General features: G+C 49.8%; 9 protein-coding genes and 1 non-coding gene across 10 annotated transcripts; 3 read left to right on the top strand and 7 right to left on the bottom strand.

The window, feature by feature from the left end:
* Positions 1–731: 731 nt before the first annotated feature.
* SNOG_06151 (hypothetical protein) lies at positions 732–1,101 on the bottom strand (the record flags this gene model as incomplete). The annotated part of the gene is made up of 2 exons (XM_001796482.1): positions 732–856; positions 984–1,101. The coding sequence occupies 2 exons, from the start codon at positions 1,099–1,101 to the stop codon at positions 732–734; spliced, it is 243 nt and encodes an 80-aa protein (XP_001796534.1).
* A 151-nt stretch (positions 1,102–1,252) lies between these two features.
* On the bottom strand, positions 1,253–2,423 carry SNOG_06150 (hypothetical protein; the record flags this gene model as incomplete). Its single annotated transcript, XM_001796481.1, has 2 exons — positions 1,253–2,278; positions 2,415–2,423. 2 exons carry the CDS (start codon positions 2,421–2,423, stop codon positions 1,253–1,255), a joined length of 1,035 nt encoding a protein of 344 aa, XP_001796533.1.
* Positions 2,424–3,425: 1,002 nt separating this feature from the next.
* SNOG_06149 (hypothetical protein) lies at positions 3,426–4,814 on the bottom strand (the record flags this gene model as incomplete). The annotated part of the gene is made up of 2 exons (XM_001796480.1): positions 3,426–4,592; positions 4,644–4,814. 2 exons carry the CDS (start codon positions 4,812–4,814, stop codon positions 3,426–3,428), a joined length of 1,338 nt encoding a protein of 445 aa, XP_001796532.1.
* Positions 4,815–4,857: 43 nt separating this feature from the next.
* Positions 4,858–6,126, bottom strand: SNOG_06148 (hypothetical protein). The gene is made up of 3 exons (XM_001796479.1): positions 5,891–6,126; positions 5,713–5,840; positions 4,858–5,654 (listed from the first exon to the last, which is right to left on the bottom strand). The coding sequence occupies exons 1-3, from the start codon at positions 6,069–6,071 to the stop codon at positions 5,052–5,054; spliced, it is 912 nt and encodes a 303-aa protein (XP_001796531.1). The 5' UTR covers positions 6,072–6,126; the 3' UTR covers positions 4,858–5,051.
* Positions 6,127–7,183: 1,057 nt separating this feature from the next.
* On the bottom strand, positions 7,184–7,938 carry SNOG_06147 (hypothetical protein; the record flags this gene model as incomplete). Its single annotated transcript, XM_001796478.1, has 3 exons — positions 7,184–7,472; positions 7,523–7,735; positions 7,784–7,938. 3 exons carry the CDS (start codon positions 7,936–7,938, stop codon positions 7,184–7,186), a joined length of 657 nt encoding a protein of 218 aa, XP_001796530.1.
* A 686-nt stretch (positions 7,939–8,624) lies between these two features.
* Positions 8,625–10,465, top strand: SNOG_06146 (hypothetical protein). Its single transcript, XM_001796477.1, has 4 exons — positions 8,625–8,810; positions 8,862–8,953; positions 9,004–9,370; positions 9,421–10,465. Exons 1-4 carry the CDS (start codon positions 8,672–8,674, stop codon positions 10,362–10,364), a joined length of 1,542 nt encoding a protein of 513 aa, XP_001796529.1. The 5' UTR covers positions 8,625–8,671; the 3' UTR covers positions 10,365–10,465.
* A 1,081-nt stretch (positions 10,466–11,546) lies between these two features.
* On the bottom strand, positions 11,547–11,640 carry SNOG_16651. Its single transcript has 2 exons — positions 11,604–11,640; positions 11,547–11,581 (listed from the first exon to the last, which is right to left on the bottom strand). It is a non-coding gene; the product is annotated as a tRNA-Glu (tRNA).
* Positions 11,641–12,206: 566 nt separating this feature from the next.
* Positions 12,207–13,608, top strand: SNOG_06145 (hypothetical protein; the record flags this gene model as incomplete). Its single annotated transcript, XM_001796476.1, has 5 exons — positions 12,207–12,292; positions 12,343–12,501; positions 12,588–13,075; positions 13,107–13,326; positions 13,359–13,608. 5 exons carry the CDS (start codon positions 12,207–12,209, stop codon positions 13,606–13,608), a joined length of 1,203 nt encoding a protein of 400 aa, XP_001796528.1.
* Positions 13,609–14,055: 447 nt separating this feature from the next.
* On the bottom strand, positions 14,056–14,580 carry SNOG_06143 (hypothetical protein; the record flags this gene model as incomplete). The annotated part of the gene is made up of 2 exons (XM_001796475.1): positions 14,056–14,115; positions 14,506–14,580. 2 exons carry the CDS (start codon positions 14,578–14,580, stop codon positions 14,056–14,058), a joined length of 135 nt encoding a protein of 44 aa, XP_001796527.1.
* A 2,292-nt stretch (positions 14,581–16,872) lies between these two features.
* SNOG_06142 (hypothetical protein) lies at positions 16,873–17,328 on the top strand (the record flags this gene model as incomplete). The annotated part of the gene is made up of 1 exon (XM_001796474.1): positions 16,873–17,328. The coding sequence occupies one exon, from the start codon at positions 16,873–16,875 to the stop codon at positions 17,326–17,328; it is 456 nt and encodes a 151-aa protein (XP_001796526.1).
* Between the last annotated feature and the right edge of the window lie 95 nt (positions 17,329–17,423).

Here is a 17,423-nt window from a genome sequence, read left to right as displayed (position 1 = left end):
GCTTGGTTTTGAAGGTATCCGCTGGCCTGTGGCAGCCCTCTCTGAGTGAGACCTAGACTAACGATGGCTGAATTTACTTGTGCACGTCCCTACACTAGGTCCGTGTTGGGCATAGATCGGAAGTAAGCCGGGGGATCGGCTTGATTGTTGACAAGTCTGATTGGTAGTGGCGTCCACTACTCGAAAGCGGCCGCTATGTTCTGTTCATAACCGAGAATGGCCCGATGAAACACGTGGGTAGCGCGTTGCCAAGTGTGAGACTGCGCATCAAAGTGATATTAGGGAAGTTGGTAATTCTAGAACCGCAGGGTGCAGCAAAGTCTAGTCACCCACTAAGAAAAATGTGAATCCAGACGACTGTATGCCTTTAGGTGTGGTGTTGCACCGCATCGGTAATGCTATTACATCTAATGCGAACTTTAAACGCCGAAAACCTATACACTGTGAGGGCATCACCAAAAACCCGCAAGTTAACACTTCGTGGACTACTTCGTGGGCTAACATTGGGAATGAGGTGGAGAGAGCTTTCGTCGCAGAAGCTTCAATCGCCAACAGCCTCTCCTACAAGAACTGCCTAACACTTCGACCACGAGCGCCTTCGCAACCAGATAATAACAAGTGCAACGCGGCACATTCTAGAGGTTGCAAAAGATCTCAACAGTAAGATTATAGACTCTTGATGCTATCAGATCCGGCCTCGGCAAGCCTTAGGGGCCGAAGCTCTCGGAGAATCAGAAGACTGCCGTGATTAAGATTGCGGCCAACAACATGTCGAAGGTCAGCATGTTGTAAAGTCCGCAGACTAGACTGTCGTCTTCAGTCTGGTATTTGTGCCATGAAGAGGGAGCAAATTGGTCTAGTTCGAGTTTAGCTCGTTGGGAAGGGTGGTCACCGAAACAGGAAGGCGCAAACCCGCGTTCTCGAAACGGTACCATGACAGACAGCAAGTCGTGCATGTGTAGTGCTGTTAGATCATGATCCACGATTGTCACTGAACACAAATTGTCTAGCCGAATCGCGTTTTTGCGGATCTCCGTTCAGGCTTCCTCGTACGGTGTGGTATGACTCTCTATAGGTTTTGGAGGTGAAGTAGACAGCCATTTTTGCGGATCGTGGCAACGTTGAAACGCCCGTGCTGGGGCGCCCAAATGTAGATGATTGATACCATGTTAGCTCGAACCCCGAAACTCGGAAAAGACCGCAGAATCCCGATGTGCTTCATTCAATACCTGGACAAATGAACATTTCTCACTCACGTCGACGTCGGCAGCGATCCCATAACGTTTCTCAGACAAGGCTTATCGTACTTCTCCGGCTTAGCAAACGTAGCTTTGGGCTCATTTTCTACCCCAACTTCAATCCAACTCTCCTTTTGCGAGTCGAATTGCGGACAGCTAAGCTCAGTCAATCCATCCTTCGGGTCTTCTGCGAACGTAGCAACGGCGCGTTGGAAGAGTCGCGATGTTTCTTTCTGCGCCTGTGTCGCAGGCAGGCCACTGACATCTTCGGAACTACCAAGAATCATGTTCAATTCCGAGCCATGGTACGCGCCACTCATTGGGTAGAGACGATTGTTGCCCCAGTCGCCAAAGTAGCGGTATACCCATGTGGGCACTCCAGCGTTAACGCGTAATGTCGCCTCGTAAGATATAGGACAAATAAAAGACTCCAGGAGGAATTGAGCAGTCTGGTTCGCGGTAACGTTGCGACCTTGCGCGAAAGCTGGGATGACATAGTATCCTTGTTCGTAATCGTTATGGCCGTGGAAGTAAGGAAGAGGTGCAAATTTGTCAGCCGATGAGAGCGAAAGGTAGTCACTGAAGATCGTCTCGTTGTCGACCTTGGGGTAGAACGGCGGCGTCGACCGAACCGGACTACCACCTGTACTGGGAGCAATCTTTGTCACGGCCAAGGAGATGGCTTCAAAAGGTTGCTTGCGCATACATGCGAGGGTATCTCCAAAAGATCCGCAGCCAAGTGCATTGGAAAGGGCGTACCAATTGGCAGTCTGCTTCTCTGGTGCGTTCATGGGGAAACTGAATACGTTTCCAGAAGTCGATATGAGGCCATGCGCAATGGGTTTGTCCTTGTGTGCATAGGACCACCAGTCTACCGCAGCTCCACCCGAGGACTGACCTGCAATGACAATTTTCTTCGGATTACCTCCGAACGCGGCTATGTTGTGGTGTATCCATTCGACAGCGAGACGCTGATCGCGCAAGCCAAGGTTGGTAATAGCTTCAGGTGCACCAGGGAAGCCGAAGGCATTCAAGCGATACTTTACTGAAACAACGATGATATCTTCAGCTCCGGCAAGGTATTGGCCATTGGCGAATGGAGTATTGGTGCTGCCACCAGCGAAACCTATCCAAAGTAGTCAGATGCTATTTTATAGAAAGCGAAAGGCGACTGACGCCCTCCATGGAACAGGACCAAGACTGGCTTGTCTGCATTTGACGACTTCTGCGTTGGCTTAGACCAGATATTCAAAGTTAGACAGTCCTCACTACGCGGCGTCCCAGCGCCTGCTGTGGGCAGTCACTGCATTGGTCAGACTAAAGCGGAACGAGCAATCAATACAGAAGCATACTAATCCTGTGCTCTCATGTCAGCCGAACAATTCTATTATTCCATGGGTACAGCGCATACCTACGAAGGAACTTGCGTTGTGCGAGCCTTTTCGCTCGTACCTTTGTGGTGCTGCAAAGCGCAGATCTCCAAGTGGCAGGCTTGCATATGGTATACCCAAATACTCCCACACGTCTTTGACTTTCACTGAGCGATGGCCGGTAATGCATCCATTTCTGGTTTCAAAACTTTCAAAAGACTTGACCGTCGCAGCTACCGAGAGATTAGATGCGCAAAGCCCAACTGTCATCACAGCAAGACCGCGCATCTTGCTGGAAATCGTTTAGACAAAAGAAGGTTGTGAACAGCGAAGGTGACGAAGTTGATTGTAGAGTTCCGTTGCGGCTCAATGGTTATTCTGAGGTGGCAATTCTAACCTAGTTTGTTGCAGGAAGCGACTCTTTGGGATGTGTGCTGTGCCGTCCTTGCATATATTCCTTGCACAGTACAAAGGTGCTGAACACCTTGGTTCCAAAGCAATTCAGCCTTTCTTAGATCATTTCATGCAATGCGTGCGACGCGTGCAATCTGCTACGCCTCAAAAAGAATATCTGGCCACTAAAGACTTGCGGGCATTCCGCGCTGCGAGTAACTTTGATCGGGTCTTGAGCATCCTGGTCTCGGTACCTGCCTTCTCGATTCTCGTGAGGTAACCTTAAAAATTCAATACATCTCTGTGGGCTCCAGAAGTTCAATTTTTTGACGTTCCGTTGTTTGTTGGGGCTGCGGTTAAAGGCGTGGCGCAGCGTTTTTTTCGAAACAAAACATTCACGTGTTGAAGGCATAACGCATAGTCCTCAAGTCGGTTGCAAAGCCTTCTCCTGCTCAGCCACATCCGGCCCCTCATTATCCTCTTTCTTTGGCAAATTCTTCAAGCACGGCGCATTAAACAAATGCCCCCTCCAAGCCCCTCTCGCAGTCCCCGCGGCGACGACACACCACAGCAGTATGACAGCAATCGCGAAAATCGTGCCCAGAACCTTGAAGAACAGGCTCGGGAATATTTTGCCAAATTCCATTGTCGAAAGCGCCATGACGCCGAGTGGGAAGGTGAATCCCCACCAGCCCATGTTAAATGGGAATGGTCGGGATTTGTAGATCGATGCGAGCGCGAAGCAGAGCCATGTTAGGCCGAATGCCCACATGATGAGGGCGATGAAGACGCCGTTGACGAAGAAGATATCGCCGGCTACGGGCATTTCTGAGAAGAATTGTGTTACTGGAAAGACTTTGCGGCTCACATGGCCTAGGTATGTGATTGAATAGCCGCCCATGCCGAGCGGACCAAGCGGTAGAAAGGATGAAACGACGATTTCCCGAGGCGGTAGTTTGTGGAGAGCGAGACGTGTGTAGTACATAACAAGCACAGTCATAGCCAGCGGTGTTGCCATCCCCCACATGATGTAGGATGCGATAATCGTACCAAGCGCATTCTCCGGATCCGGTAGATGTTCAGCAACTCTAGCGCCTGTTCCAGCAGCGACGATAGACGCAGCAATGGGAAGCAATTGGGCAGCAGTAATCCGGTCCAAAGCTTGTCGATGAGACGCGGATATCAGCAAGACAGTGAGTGAGATGGTCACTGCCACAGCAACAACCGAGTCAATCATCCAGCACACCCACGCACACGTGACTGCCCACGGACCCCAATACGGAATGCACAGCGTGCACCAGGCGGAGATCAGGGTAGCAAAACCCATTGGTATCGTTCCAAGGAAGAGCGAGTTTACGCTGTCGGCGATCATAACGGTCCAGATCTCCGGGTAGACGGTGTATCTGAAGACGGACACGCAGAAGGCGCAGGCGAAGAGAACAGTGTTGAGACCGAGAAATGCTACCGCTAGCCAATACAGCCAATCTGCTTTGAACGGTATTGCGGCAAGGAGTAAGGATACGATACCGGTGCCCATGGTGACGCTGAACCAGGATGGCGAGAAGTTGCGTACTATTCTACGCCAGCCAACCTGGACAACACTGTCAACTTATGTGCAAGAACTGTTCGCTGGAACACATACATCGTACTTTGTCAACTCCGCATTCGACACCGTAGTTTGAGAGTTATCGGATCTATTGCTAGCCTGCTTCTTGACATAGGATTTACGTCGACTCAATGGCGTGCGCTCCAATGCAGGTGCTGTCAGCGCTGGGTTATCAGATGCAATGCGGTCCAACTCATAGTCATCCATTGTGCGAATTGGGACTTATTGTTGATGAGATGGGTCTGATGAGTTGAGATCAAAGCGATGCCGTCATTATCCGTTCACTTGCGGTGCACAGACCACCACGTGTGAATTGTGCCTATACTTGACTGCAACGACATGTCTTGTGATGTTTCCTCTTAAATTGTGATCTTGGAACAGAACTTGAACAGGATCATGTCTTATACAATTGTCGTAAAAATCCTATTTACCTGCGATGCTCATCTACGGAAGACACGACAGAATCGGCTTCAACTTCTCAATAATCTGCTGCTGAACTGCCGCATCATTGACCGTCGTCTTATCGTTTGCATCTCCCGGGCTGATGGTAACATAGCAGTCCTTTCCTCTGAGCAAGATAACATCCGCCTCCCACGGCAGACGCGTGCTGCCGCACCAGTCCGCGTCCTTGGTACTGAAGACACCAGTGTTGATGCGTGTGAGAATGTACTTGAACTGGCTGGGGTTGCTGCACCTGCCGTCCTCAACCTTGGGGAAGTTGACGTTGAGGAAGGTGTTGTCGGGCAGGTAGGGCTTTCCACTGTTAATGATGGCGGTGGTAACGTTCAGTGCGAGGTCAGCGTAGACTTTGCTGTGCAGAGGAGTGGGTGCGTTCCATGCGGTTGGGTCGCCAGTCTGGCCGGAAAACGCAATAGCAGGGATCTTCTCAGTCTTCGCAGCGTAGGTAGCGGCTCCAATAGTTCCGGAGAAGGGCGACTGAATCGCGACGTTGCCGCCGACGTTGGGTCCGGTAAGGGCAAGCTCGGGTTTGGCTCCGTTCCAGAGCTTGGGTGCAACTTGGTTGATACCGTACTTGATGGAAGTTACCTGGGTATTAATGTTAACAGAATTTCCTATGGTGTGCCAATGTCTTGCCAGTACTTACGGGGAACGAGTTGACGTAGTTCAAACGAGGGTCAGTAGCATTGGCACCAACGGCTGGGCTTCCACCAGGGCACGAGGCGTGAATGCAGCCATCAGCATCGACGGTCGTTGGGTTGGCGTCATTCGATCCTGCAGGTCTCCGTTAGTGAGTGCTCAAGAGATGTAGCATGATCACGTACCAGTTCCCGATTGGTTCTCTGCAGGGCCTGAAAGTACGACTTGGTGACCAGCTGTGTTCAGAACATCGAAGAAAGTCCTCAGGTTGATCTCTGACCAACCATCATCGTTGGACTGGACGATGCGGATGCCTTGAGCGAGAGGAGCCGCAGCGGCGGCAGCAAGAAGAATAGAAGACCGCATCTTGATAGAGTGAATGAATCGAGTAGATGCAGGAACGAATGACACCGTATGTAGAAACTACTGAAGAAGCAACGAAGATGATCTTGAAGCCTACTTACAATCCCAATAATACCAGAGGATCTCCGTTTTTATACCCAAAAGTCCAATGCGGCCGAGTGACATCGCATAACCAACACCTGATAGTCCACCCAATCTGCTGGGTGGCTTGCAGTCGCCAATAGAAGCGGCTCCACCATACAAGCAACCGAGCCTCCGAAACGTGCAGATCCGCAGTCTCCCATTGAACATTGCATAGATTGAAGTGGCTGTAAGAAGCGGCTTTACAGCTGTGAGTGGTTGTCGATGTCCGGGGCGGCGACATGGGCCAGCATGGCGCAACCGAGCGTCTCGGCAGGGGCGACCCATTTGGTAGGCGTGTCCGATGCATCAAACACACGTGTGATTTTCGAGGTCCGTCATTCACTGGGGCGTCGAGCATGTGAAAGACGTTGGAATGTCGATATTGCGCGACATGCATCTACCCGGGAGAAATCGAGCTATAGAGTTCACATCACCTTCCTACAAAGATCGAGTTCCGACTGTAAGCTACGGCAGAAGTGCCACGGCGACGGATGGTATTCGATGTTACGGCCATTCAATGCGCTCGGATCCAAAAATGGAAACACCCTGTTTTGCGGATGTGAATCCTAGATCCTTGATCCGACTCTTCTCCCGTCATGCGCAATGCTTGACATACATAATCGGAAAACACAGTAGGTATTTTAAAAGCACGGAGATTGTGAGATATTTGATGCACGATGGCTGAGCTACTTAATGAAGTTTACTGAGTGTTCCAACGGCTAATAGCATCGCTGACATCATGGCGTTGGGCCATTCTCGGCTCTCTCAATAGGGTGCCAGGTGGTGGTCGAGACTTCATGCGATCTGCCCACGCACCATTGCGGTAATATGCAAGTAGCTTCCTTTACCACGGTGGCTAGCCCAGGAGCCCCAATTATCGTATTGGTTTGTTCCAGCTCGTAGCCAATTTTGCTTACCAGCCTTGTAGCTTCTCTCAACGACTTTTGTTTGTTGGAGATGTCCTTCGGCATGCTCTGTTATTTCTCCATGCCTCACACCAGATGCGCAGGCTTTGCGGGCTGTTGGTGGTAGTAATCTGTAGCGGCACCGCCCTGATATGGCGGAAGGTATTGGTCATGTAGCTCGACAGGTGCAGTCTGCGAGTGGTATTCGGTATTTTGCTGGTAAGGCGATGCACCACTCTGGTACTGCGGTGGTTGACCGTAGGGCGCGGGGTGGACAGCTGGGTTATGCGCTGGCGCATACATGCCGCGCTGCGCGGCTTTCTTCGCTCGTGAGTATCCGACTGCGGCGTAGATGAGGAGGCCAACAAAGGTAGTACTGTTTGACGTTAGAACCTATGAAAACAGCAGTGGAACGGGTAGTCTCACAAGACGAAGACGCTGAAACCAATCGCAACAGAGCTCGCGCCTCTGGCCACAGATACAAGGTCTAGGATCAAGACGCCGCCCCAGAAGCCTGTTTGGAAGCAGTTCATGGTGAGGAAGGTCGCTGGCTTCAGCGCATCTCGGAGGAAGAGGACGATCGCAAGCACATCGATCAATAGTACTATGACAATGAAGAGCATGAATACGACAACCGATCTGGATTTGTTAGTTTCCGCTTGATGTTGACCGCGTCTGTCAACTTACGCGACTGCCGGTTTGATGACATCCTTGATCTCATTGAGATGTCGCAATGTCCACGAGTATGCAGCGATGATGAATAACATGAGGCATATGCGGACAATCCAGAAGGGTACGAGGATTCGCTTCTTCCACAGTACTGGTTGTTGAGTGGCCGCCATGGTGTGAATATGTGCAGCGATTGAGATTGTGCGTGTGCGCCTAGTGTGATGTCCAGGTTCAATGGAGTCGAGGTAGGTTATAGATTGAATAGAGGGGCATCGGAGTACAGATGTTGAGGATACTAAAGTTATTTGAACGTTGCCGTGTGGCTGTACACCCTTGATTCAGGGGTGAACTGTGAGTGCGGATGAAACACGCGTAGCCCTGCGCATCTTCATCTCCCCAATTTCAACACAGCTGTGTCACGGCCAATGTACGTCATTTGTGGTGAGTCGTTCACTTGTGCAGTCGTTTCCCTGTGAATGCCTGGAATGCCAGGCGGTGGTGTGACAGTAACAGCTGGAACACCGCTGTCTTGCGCGAGCAAGGGTGCGTCTTCAAAGCATCCACCAGCCGTTGGAAATGTGGAGGCACGCCCGATCTAAAAAGCGGGCCACCGTGGTCGCGTGGCTGAAACGCAAGTTCGAGTGTAATAATAATATTCCGGCCGATGATGAAGCCGAAGCAGGTTAGCAACTGTCCTGCAAACAGAGCAAACTCCAGCCATCTGATGAAGTGGGCTGGCACGAGACGCTTGCACGCGACTTAGCCTCGGCGATACGGCGATAAGCAGCGCGATAAGCTTCGACACCATGTTGGCCAACACCTGCCCCTCTGACTCTATCATCTCCGCATCTACTACATACGTAGTTGAAGCATTCTAAAGATCCAAGCTACATCAAACTTGCCAACATGGGTGCCAACCAGTCTCGGCCATCAGATGCTGCCATCAACGAGAAGCTGATCGAGCGGCTGCAAGCTCTCCACATCAAGGACGAGCAACGAAGCACCAGCGAGAAGGATGGTTTTGTAGTCGTTGGTGGTGAAGCTCGTAGGTATTGTGAAGTCTGCAGCTAAGTCAAATGATCTAATCCCTCTGAAGCTCCAAAGTACACTCCGATCACCAGGTATCAACAAAATGTATCTGCCGCGGCTGTGGAGGAGTGGGAGAAGGAGCTCATGGAAGACCCAAAGGTAGGACAGTCTGATGAAACTAGCCAACATACAAGAGCTCATTTCTGTAGAACCGTCTTGCTCTAGCAGCTCTCAGCTCGAACAACGCCAACGCCGTCCTCTCCTCACGATCAGCCGTCATCTCCGATACACAGAAATTCAACATCAAGATACCACTTGAAGGCTCACCCATCACAAATCAAGCACAATCTGGAAGATGCTGGCTGTTCGCATCGACAAACGTCTTTCGCGTTGCCATTATGAAGAAGTACAAGCTTTCAGAGTTCCAGCTGTCGCAGGCTTATCTGTTCTATTGGGACAAGATTGAGAAGGCAAACTACTTCTTGGAGAGCATACTCGACACCACATCTGAAGAGATTGATAGCCGGCTTACACAGGCACTCATGGAAAGCCCAGTCAGTGATGGTGGACAATGGGGTATGCCTTTCTATACATGATTGGGAGTTGTGTGTTGACTTTGACTCCAGACATGGTCGTGAACCTTATAGCCAAGTACGGCCTTGTACCCCACTCGCTGTACCCCGACTCGTTCAACGCCTCAAGCTCCTCGACCATGGATCGACTAATCACCACAAAGCTCCGAGAGGACGCCGTCCGCCTCCGATCGATTGCTACTAGTAATGCATCTGTAGAGGTCAAGAAGGCTACCATCTCGAACGAGAAGGAGAAGATGCTCAAGGAAATCCATCTCATCTTGACGTTGATGTTAGGACCCCCGCCACCACCAAACGCGGCATTCACATGGGAGTACTATGACAAAGACAACAACCTTTGCACTCTTCGTACTCGACCCACAGCATTCGCCAAAGAGCTCTCGGACAGCAGGACTGTACGAGCACTTGGAGGGACTGACGTCCACCAGCTATTCTCCCTGGTCAACGACCCTCGTAACCCATACAACAGGCTGCTTAGCGTGAAGCGTCTCGGAAACGTGTACGGCGGACGCCCAGTAACATACGTCAACGTGGACATGAAGACCATCAAGGAAGCCTGCATCGCCATGTTGAAGCGCGGCATTCCCGTCTTCTTCGGTTCAGATGTAGGCAAGTACTCCGACTCAACAAAGGGCATCATGGACACCGCCCTGTACGAGTACGAACTCGGCTTCAACATCAAGCTCGGCATGTCAAAGGCCGAGCGCTTGCAGACGGGCGAGTCTCAAATGACACATGCTATGGTGCTTACGGCGGTGCATGTCGTTGACGGTAAGCCGGTGAGGTGGAGGGTAGAGAATTCGTGGAGTGACCGTGTTGGTGACAAGGGCTATTTTGTCATGTCTGATGCTTGGATGGATGAGTTTGTATACCAGGCTGTTGTTGACCCGAGCGTTGTTAGCTCGGCGGTTAAGAAGGTCCTTGAGCAGAAGCCGAAGATGCTGGAGCTTTGGGATCCTATGGGCGCGTTGGCTTGATTGATGTTTAAGATACCGACATATATGAACTGATACATTTCTTTTTGAGTACTAAGTCTATACGATTTGGAGCGAAATTTATTTTGTGATTAGCTGTTCATAAGCCTGGCTGACGTTCTGGCACACGCACCTATGAATGTGAAACCTTCGATCTGAAATTGTTGAAGTGAATCTACTATATAGTTTAGAATGTCGGTCTCACTGCGCAGCAGTCCTGAAGGGCTAGTATCTATCCTGAACGGACTGTCTAATTCGCCCCTACTAGAATATCTAACTCTAGAGGAAAAATATGCTCTGTAGCTCTCGCTGTCGCTATGCAAAGATAACGTTTTTCGTCTATGCCTGTAGTTTTAATATTCCTTGCTATTAATAAGGTAGCCTAAGCGCGTTATGTAAGGAGTTATAAGGATCTATTTACAGCCCTAGCCCGTTTAAGCCTCTAGCCTGTTAAAAACCTATCTCCTTATTAAAGCACGTATCCTCGTTAAAGCAAGTCTCCTTATTAAAGCAAGTCTCCTCGTTAATAGCCTAGCTCCTCGTTAATAGCCTAGCTCCTCGTTAATAGCCTAGCTCCTCGTTAATAGCCTAGGTCCTCGTTAATTACGTGCACGTCTGATTCCCTATTACTCTAGAGTCCTTAGTAATTTAGCACAACCAGAAGCCTTCTGCTTATTAGCTAATCACTAGGCTGTTGAAAACATATCTCCTCGTTGAAGCAAGTCTCCTCGTTGATGGCCTGGCTCCTCGTCAATGGCCTAGCTCCTCGTTGATCACGTGCGCGTCTGATTCTAGAGTCCTTAGTGATTTGGCCCAACAAGAAGCCTTCTGCTCATTGGCCAATTACTAGGCATCATACCCTTAATAGCGCAGGGTTTATATACAAGCAAATGTAAAAACTATATTTGTTCTACGTGGGATTGCTGACTTTTTGAGGATGGAAGGCTTGAACGTAGAACTATATTACTACTTTCCACTTCCACTTCAAAACTTAATACTCAAACGACATCTGACAAGCACAGAATGGTGTTTCTCTCTGAATATCATATTAAAATAACTCTCCGATCAATCCTTTGTCTGGGAACTGCTCATCTCGCTAAGCAAAAATCTTCGCCCACGCCCTTCACAATCCTCCTTTCTCAACACCGCCCTTTCCCAAGCCTAGAATCGATGCAAAAATGATATTTCCGACACCGGGAATCGAACCCGGGCCTTGCCGGCGCTGTGAGCGACCTACTCTGTTGAGAGCGGCAAATCCTAGCCACTAGACCATATCGGAAGAGGATGTTTTGATGGAAATAATGCAATTTAGCTAAAACATATCCGCAGCAATTTAAAGGTAGTAGACTAATTCACCATGCAAAGTAATGGATCGCAGGCGATTGTGGTGGTGCGAAGAACGGGTGGTGGATGAAATCTGCACGAGGGTGGGGCAGTGAACGATTTAACGGGAGTGGACCAAAAGAATCAGGCCGGATCTGGACCGATCAATCGACAGTGGGCTAAGGACTTAATTCAACTTCCGCTTGAACGTTTCCATCAGCGTTGTGTTATGGCGCATTATCCCTTTCGATGAAAATGTCACTGGGTAATATCGCGCGTCCGACCCTATACATCTCTCTGAAAGACACATTTGTCATAAATGACAAGAGAGTATCAACGAGCAACTCTCAGAGTTACAAATCTATTGCGTAGTTCTACTTGTTCAAAACATGGTTGATTTCTTGAGATGGTGACTCCACCGAGATGGCCGACGCGACTGCCCCACCAAATAAAAGTCCCCGCGTCGAGAAGATGTTGTCATAGCCACAATCACACTTAACATTCAACCACACCAGCCTCACAATGGCCCCCAGAAAGTCACCATTCGATCTGCAGACGTGCGCGCGAGCCAACATTCTGGCATTGGAGCCGTACCGCTGCGCGCGCGAGTAGGTGAAGCGCTTGAATCTTCTCGCAGTACCAAGCTAAACGCGTAAAGTGACTATAAGGACGATGGCACGAACATCTTGCTCGACGCCAACGAGAACGCTTACGGCCCTGGACTAGCAATAAGTGGCGACGGCAAACTATCTGGCGTGACTGATTCAGCGTCTTCAATAGATGTTGACCTGCTCGGACTGAACCGCTACCCAGACCCGTACGAACAACTCTACCTACTTAGCATGGAAGGATGTTAACGACAAATGACAGCCACCAGCTAGACCTCAAACAACAGCTATGTAGCCTCCGCAACACCCACCACCACACATCAAAGGCCATCACTCCCGACCACCTTTTCGTCGGCGTCGGCTCTGACGAAGCCATTGACGCTCTCATCCGCGCTTTTTGCGTCCCCGGCCGCGAAAAGATCCTCGTCTGCCCACCCACATATGGCATGTACAGCGTATCCGCCCAAGTCAACGATATATCGCTCGTCAAGATCCCACTACAAGTCCCAAGCTTCGATCTCGACATACCCGCCATCCTAGACGCATTATCTGCAGATTCAAACATCAAGCTCGCATACCTCTGCTCGCCAGGAAATCCAACAGGCAAAGTGCTCAAGAAATCAGACATACAGCAGGTTCTCGAACACCCGAGCTGGAACGGCGTCGTGGTGGTGGACGAGGCATACATCGACTTTGCGCCCGAGGGCGCCAGTCTAGCAGAATGGGTCACCGAGTGGCCGAACCTTGTCGTTATGCAGACACTCTCCAAAGCGTTTGGACTTGCTGGGTATCCGGCTAGGTGCAGCATTTGCAGACCCAGCTATCGCGCGCATCCTCAATAACATGAAGGCGCCATACAACATTTCAAATCCGACGAGTCAGCTTGCGCGCGCAGCGCTGAGCCCGGAACACCTGGGCGTCATGAAGAAGAACGTCGAGTTGATTGTCAAGCAGAGAGAACGCTTACTCGCGGAGTTACCGAAGATTCCTGGCATCGGCAAATTGCACGGCGGCACCGAGTCGAATTTCTTGCTGTACCAGATGCTCGATGGTCCTGGTGGGAGAGACCGTCGAATGAGGTCGCGTTGGCTGTCTATGAGGGTTTGGCGGAGGAGAAGGGCGTTGTGGTACGGTTTAGAGGAAAGGAGCATGGGTGTTTGGGATGCCTGAGAATAACGGTGGGCACGGAGAAGGAGGTTACGAGATTTTTGGCTGAGATTAAGATGGTGTTGGAGGGGGTTTATAAGAACGCTGAGAAGATGGGACAGAAGGATGAGCAGCGGAAGGAGAAGGAGGCGAATGATGTGGTTGCATGAGAGTGTAGGTGATGTGGCTTGGATATGATAGACTACATTGACTGTGCATTTTGGTACGATTAAAAATAGATCCAGTACAAGCCATATTTTAAATGAGGATGGTGATGAATAGGTATATATGCCCGTTTGTTAGGGGGTGCACGAGTGCCGCAGCAAAGTCAGAAGCCAGAATGTTCGAGTTTGGATAGATTTGGCCTAGTACTCTCATTGAAGATTCTAGTGATTTTGGGATCTGGAAGAAGAACAAAGCATGATAATGTTGTCGTGCATTGTTGGGCTCCATGCACAAGCGATCAGGTTGACTTGACTACTTTTTGCTGAAAACCCTCGATACATTGGACATGGCCACTTCGATAGAACTCCTGTCTCAAGCTATTTGTAACTGGAGTCTTCTCGGTAGCCTGCAAGAAATCTTCTGCAACACATCTCTCCATTATTCTGTACTCTTCAGTGATCGTAACTATCTTCGCGAAGTGAGCTTTTGTTTGCATCTTCACCAAGTAATACCTTCAATGTGCAGCGTTACATGCCAAAGTGACAGAGCGATATTATGAATGCTCGTCGTGAGGTTCAACAATGCAATGTGGTATTCAATTCACACCTTCAAAGACAGAGCTTTACGTGAATATCATCGTCGACATAAGCTCTCTAGGCTGCACGTATGAACAACACATTCCAGCCACTTCATCTCCTTGTACAATTACAGCGTTCAACTAGCCAAATCACACTTGAAAGCAGTAACAACAAGATCCATCAGTTATCTCATATATATATACCAAACAACAGCAACAACTATACCAACAAACTCTGCACGGATACGACACCAGCGCCCAAACACTTACTCCCAATCAGCAAAATCTACAGCCTTCGCACTCAGCAATGTGCACCAGGACATACACCCGCTACAAAGGCTGCCGCTGCCTTGAGGCATACGGCCCCAAGAAGTACTGCAGCCAGTTTCGCAACGGCCATTGCTACAAACCCGGAGGATTCAAACGCATCATAGTCTTGGAATTCAAAGGATGTTGTTTCCCGCATGGAGGGAATGCGTCCGAAGGGGATCCCAAGACTGTGCGCAAAGTTGTACCGCGGAGATATACAGGTTACATTTCTGATTAGGATATTGGGACCCAAGAGGCTTTCTAGATAGAGTAGACGAGAATGAAACATACTCGGCATGGATATGGGCTCATTGTGTAATGGTGATATTGAAGTGATGATTCATGCAGCTGGTGGCATCTGTGTTACCTACCTGTTTAGTACTGAAAGCATAGTAGTCATGATAGCGCTCTGAGCTGATTCGAAGGTCAGAAAGAAACGGATATGGGAACATAGTGACTGCATGTGTGCGATTTCGAGCAAATATGTCGTGTTTCTTGATGCACTTTGAAACTTCGGGCGGAGGACATGTAAACACACTTGCGTTGATTTAACTTGACGTTATGGTTGATTGCTTTATGCAGATGTAGAAGGTGTCGAGTAGAGGGCGGGGTGTATATATACATTGCCTGTACCGTGCGTGAAGAGCACCGGAACACCCTTTCGTATGATTCCTATGAGTGTGAATAAACACAATTTATTCGCAGGACGTACCCGCCACAAGTTGTTGTTTTCGTCATTGACGCCAGATAAGAAGACACTGGCACACATGCAATAGAAGCTCTTGAATTTTAGAGCACGGCTTGCGCAGAGCTTTTCTTATCGGTGCCTTGCAACAGATGTGCACCCCCCTAGAACTTCTATAATGACAAAAGTCTATGATAAATAATGATGTAACAGGAGAGCGACGATGTACTTGATGATATTATATTGCGGGCAGCAATTTTAGAGGTTAGAATTATCTAGTTCGCTCTAAAAGTGACACCTATTAACGGCTATCTAGACCCTCTTAGACTATCACGAAGATCTAAGCTAATAGGAGTATACGGAGGTGTCTCTACGCTCTATTCAGTGAGTCTGAGGGGGGGTGCACATCTTTTGCAAACGATAATAATGCAGCCGACATGAAGAAAAGAGGGAAGATGACCATAACGAGTAAAATTTGATGTTATTGCCATCGAAAGTCATCGTTTTGAAGTAGGGAGACGCACAAAGATATGGTTCTGCACGTTTTTTTCGTTTGGAAGAAAACTAACTTGACATAATCGCCTGGGTGGAGAGACCGAATGACGCATGCAGCATGCATCGTGACTTCCGCGAGTGCAAGTCATGTGACACCAGTGCAGTCGTGTCCGCCGGTCACCCTTCTGGCTGTCGACTGGTCTTCCACATTACACTAGCATCAACACTCTATGCCTTCAATACCTGCGACGCACAGGCTGGCCACAGACTCCTTGCTGCTGTCTTCCGCCTGTTCCGTGACGCGCCTCTATTCCTCGCTTCATGCCCTCTTTTAGCGGCTGCCGAAATAGGCTGAGGCGGCCACGCCCTCTGCTCTACCTTGCACATGGAGTCAGACAGTACTACAAGTGTCACAAACACTTCCCATCAAGCGTCTCCCGGATTCTGTTGCTACCGGTTGTCAGGTGAGGTGACTACTGCGACGCAATCCACACTGTCACCCGCTTCGGACAGTTGACAGGTTTACGATCGCGCCGTGGATATCACCTTGTGATGAGAATCCGGACACCACGACATCAAACACCGACGACCGCAAATTCCAAGTTACCGATACATGCAACTCATGTGATCAGAAATTCGCACCAATCTTTTGATGCTTTTCGAATCAATTTTCCTCAATCGCTATTCGCCACAAGCGTTTCCTCAATACCTATAAGACGGGTATCACAATCAGCTTGTACCTGCATCAATGCGACCATGTCGCGGGGTTATTGCTCTGTACCTTGCAGTACGACTTGGCTACCCCTTTCCGGACCTTGCTTTTGCCACACTGGAAGCTATCGTCATGACAGACTCACCCTCCTCACTTGAACAAGGCAGGTACACGACCAATTGCATCGTTTCATCACTTGGCTCCTCTTTACGATTGGCACATGACCAGAAAAAACCTGCAGCTGTGCCATGGGGCTATGCATTTCAATATTTTCTAGCTTCGACATGAAGCAAACTTACACGCGTAATGCAAATTCGCTGTCCAAGACATGGCCATAGGTATAAGACGCCGCCTTCATCGCCCCCTACATTCCTCCTCAGCAGCTCCAACATCAGCCGCTCCGTCATCATCAGCTTGAACATCTCAAGCTATCTTCACACAACCACTCCCAACTTCCCTCCATCAGCCTCACAGCTCCAACCACCGCCATCATGCGCTCCACCACCCTTCTCCAAACCCTCTTCCTCGCCGCCACTACCACCTTCGCCGCCTCCGAGACCAGCGTCTCCAACAACTGCTCCTTCCCAATCTACTACTTCCCCGTCGACTCCACCGGACCCACCGCCGCCCAAATCATCGGCCCCGGCGGATACATCATGCAGCCCCAATGGTTCGACGGCAAAACGGGCACCGCGCTGAAAATCACCAAGACGCCCGACGGCCTGTGGACCGGCAAGCCTGTTCTCAACTTCGGGTACACGGTCAAGGACGGCGCGACGTGGTATGATATCAGCACGATTAACGGGTTTGACTTTGGGGGAGAGAAGATTACGCTCGAGGGGAATAAGGAGGGCGCGGAGAGGATCGAGTGGGATGGAGCGCCGGGGCCGGTTAAGATTGCGCATTATGCCGGCGAGTTGGATTTGGTGCTGGAGATTTGTGCTTAGGTGTGGTGTGGGATGGGATGGGATGGATGGATGGGAGTGTTCAATGGAGGAGAAGAGAGAAAGTTGTAGTAAGAGAGTAGTAATGCAATGGGGAA

Source organism: Parastagonospora nodorum, assembly GCF_000146915.1.
Source record: "Parastagonospora nodorum SN15 chromosome Unknown scaffold_9, whole genome shotgun sequence".
Classification (NCBI taxonomy): domain Eukaryota; kingdom Fungi; phylum Ascomycota; class Dothideomycetes; order Pleosporales; family Phaeosphaeriaceae; genus Parastagonospora; species Parastagonospora nodorum.
The sequence above is the reverse complement of the archived record's forward strand: the minus strand, read 5'-3'. Positions and strand labels throughout refer to the sequence as shown.

What these genes read in the sequence shown, in the direction of transcription:
- SNOG_06146 (XM_001796477.1), top strand. Translation starts at nt 8,672, where the DNA reads ATGGGTGCCAACCAGTCTCGGCCATCAGATGCTGCCATCAACGAGAAG. An exon ending in AGTCGTTGGTGGTGAAGCTC is followed by an intron (nt 8,811 to 8,861) that starts GTAGGTATTGTG and finishes ATCCCTCTGAAG; the next exon opens with CTCCAAAGTACACTCCGATC. An exon ending in CAGTGATGGTGGACAATGGG is followed by an intron (nt 9,371 to 9,420) that starts GTATGCCTTTCT and finishes CTTTGACTCCAG; the next exon opens with ACATGGTCGTGAACCTTATA.
- SNOG_06148 (XM_001796479.1), bottom strand. Translation starts at nt 6,071, where the DNA reads ATGCGGTCTTCTATTCTTCTTGCTGCCGCCGCTGCGGCTCCTCTCGCT. An exon ending in AGAGAACCAATCGGGAACTG is followed by an intron (nt 5,841 to 5,890) that starts GTACGTGATCAT and finishes GGAGACCTGCAG; the next exon opens with GATCGAATGACGCCAACCCA. An exon ending in ACTACGTCAACTCGTTCCCC is followed by an intron (nt 5,655 to 5,712) that starts GTAAGTACTGGC and finishes ATTAATACCCAG; the next exon opens with GTAACTTCCATCAAGTACGG.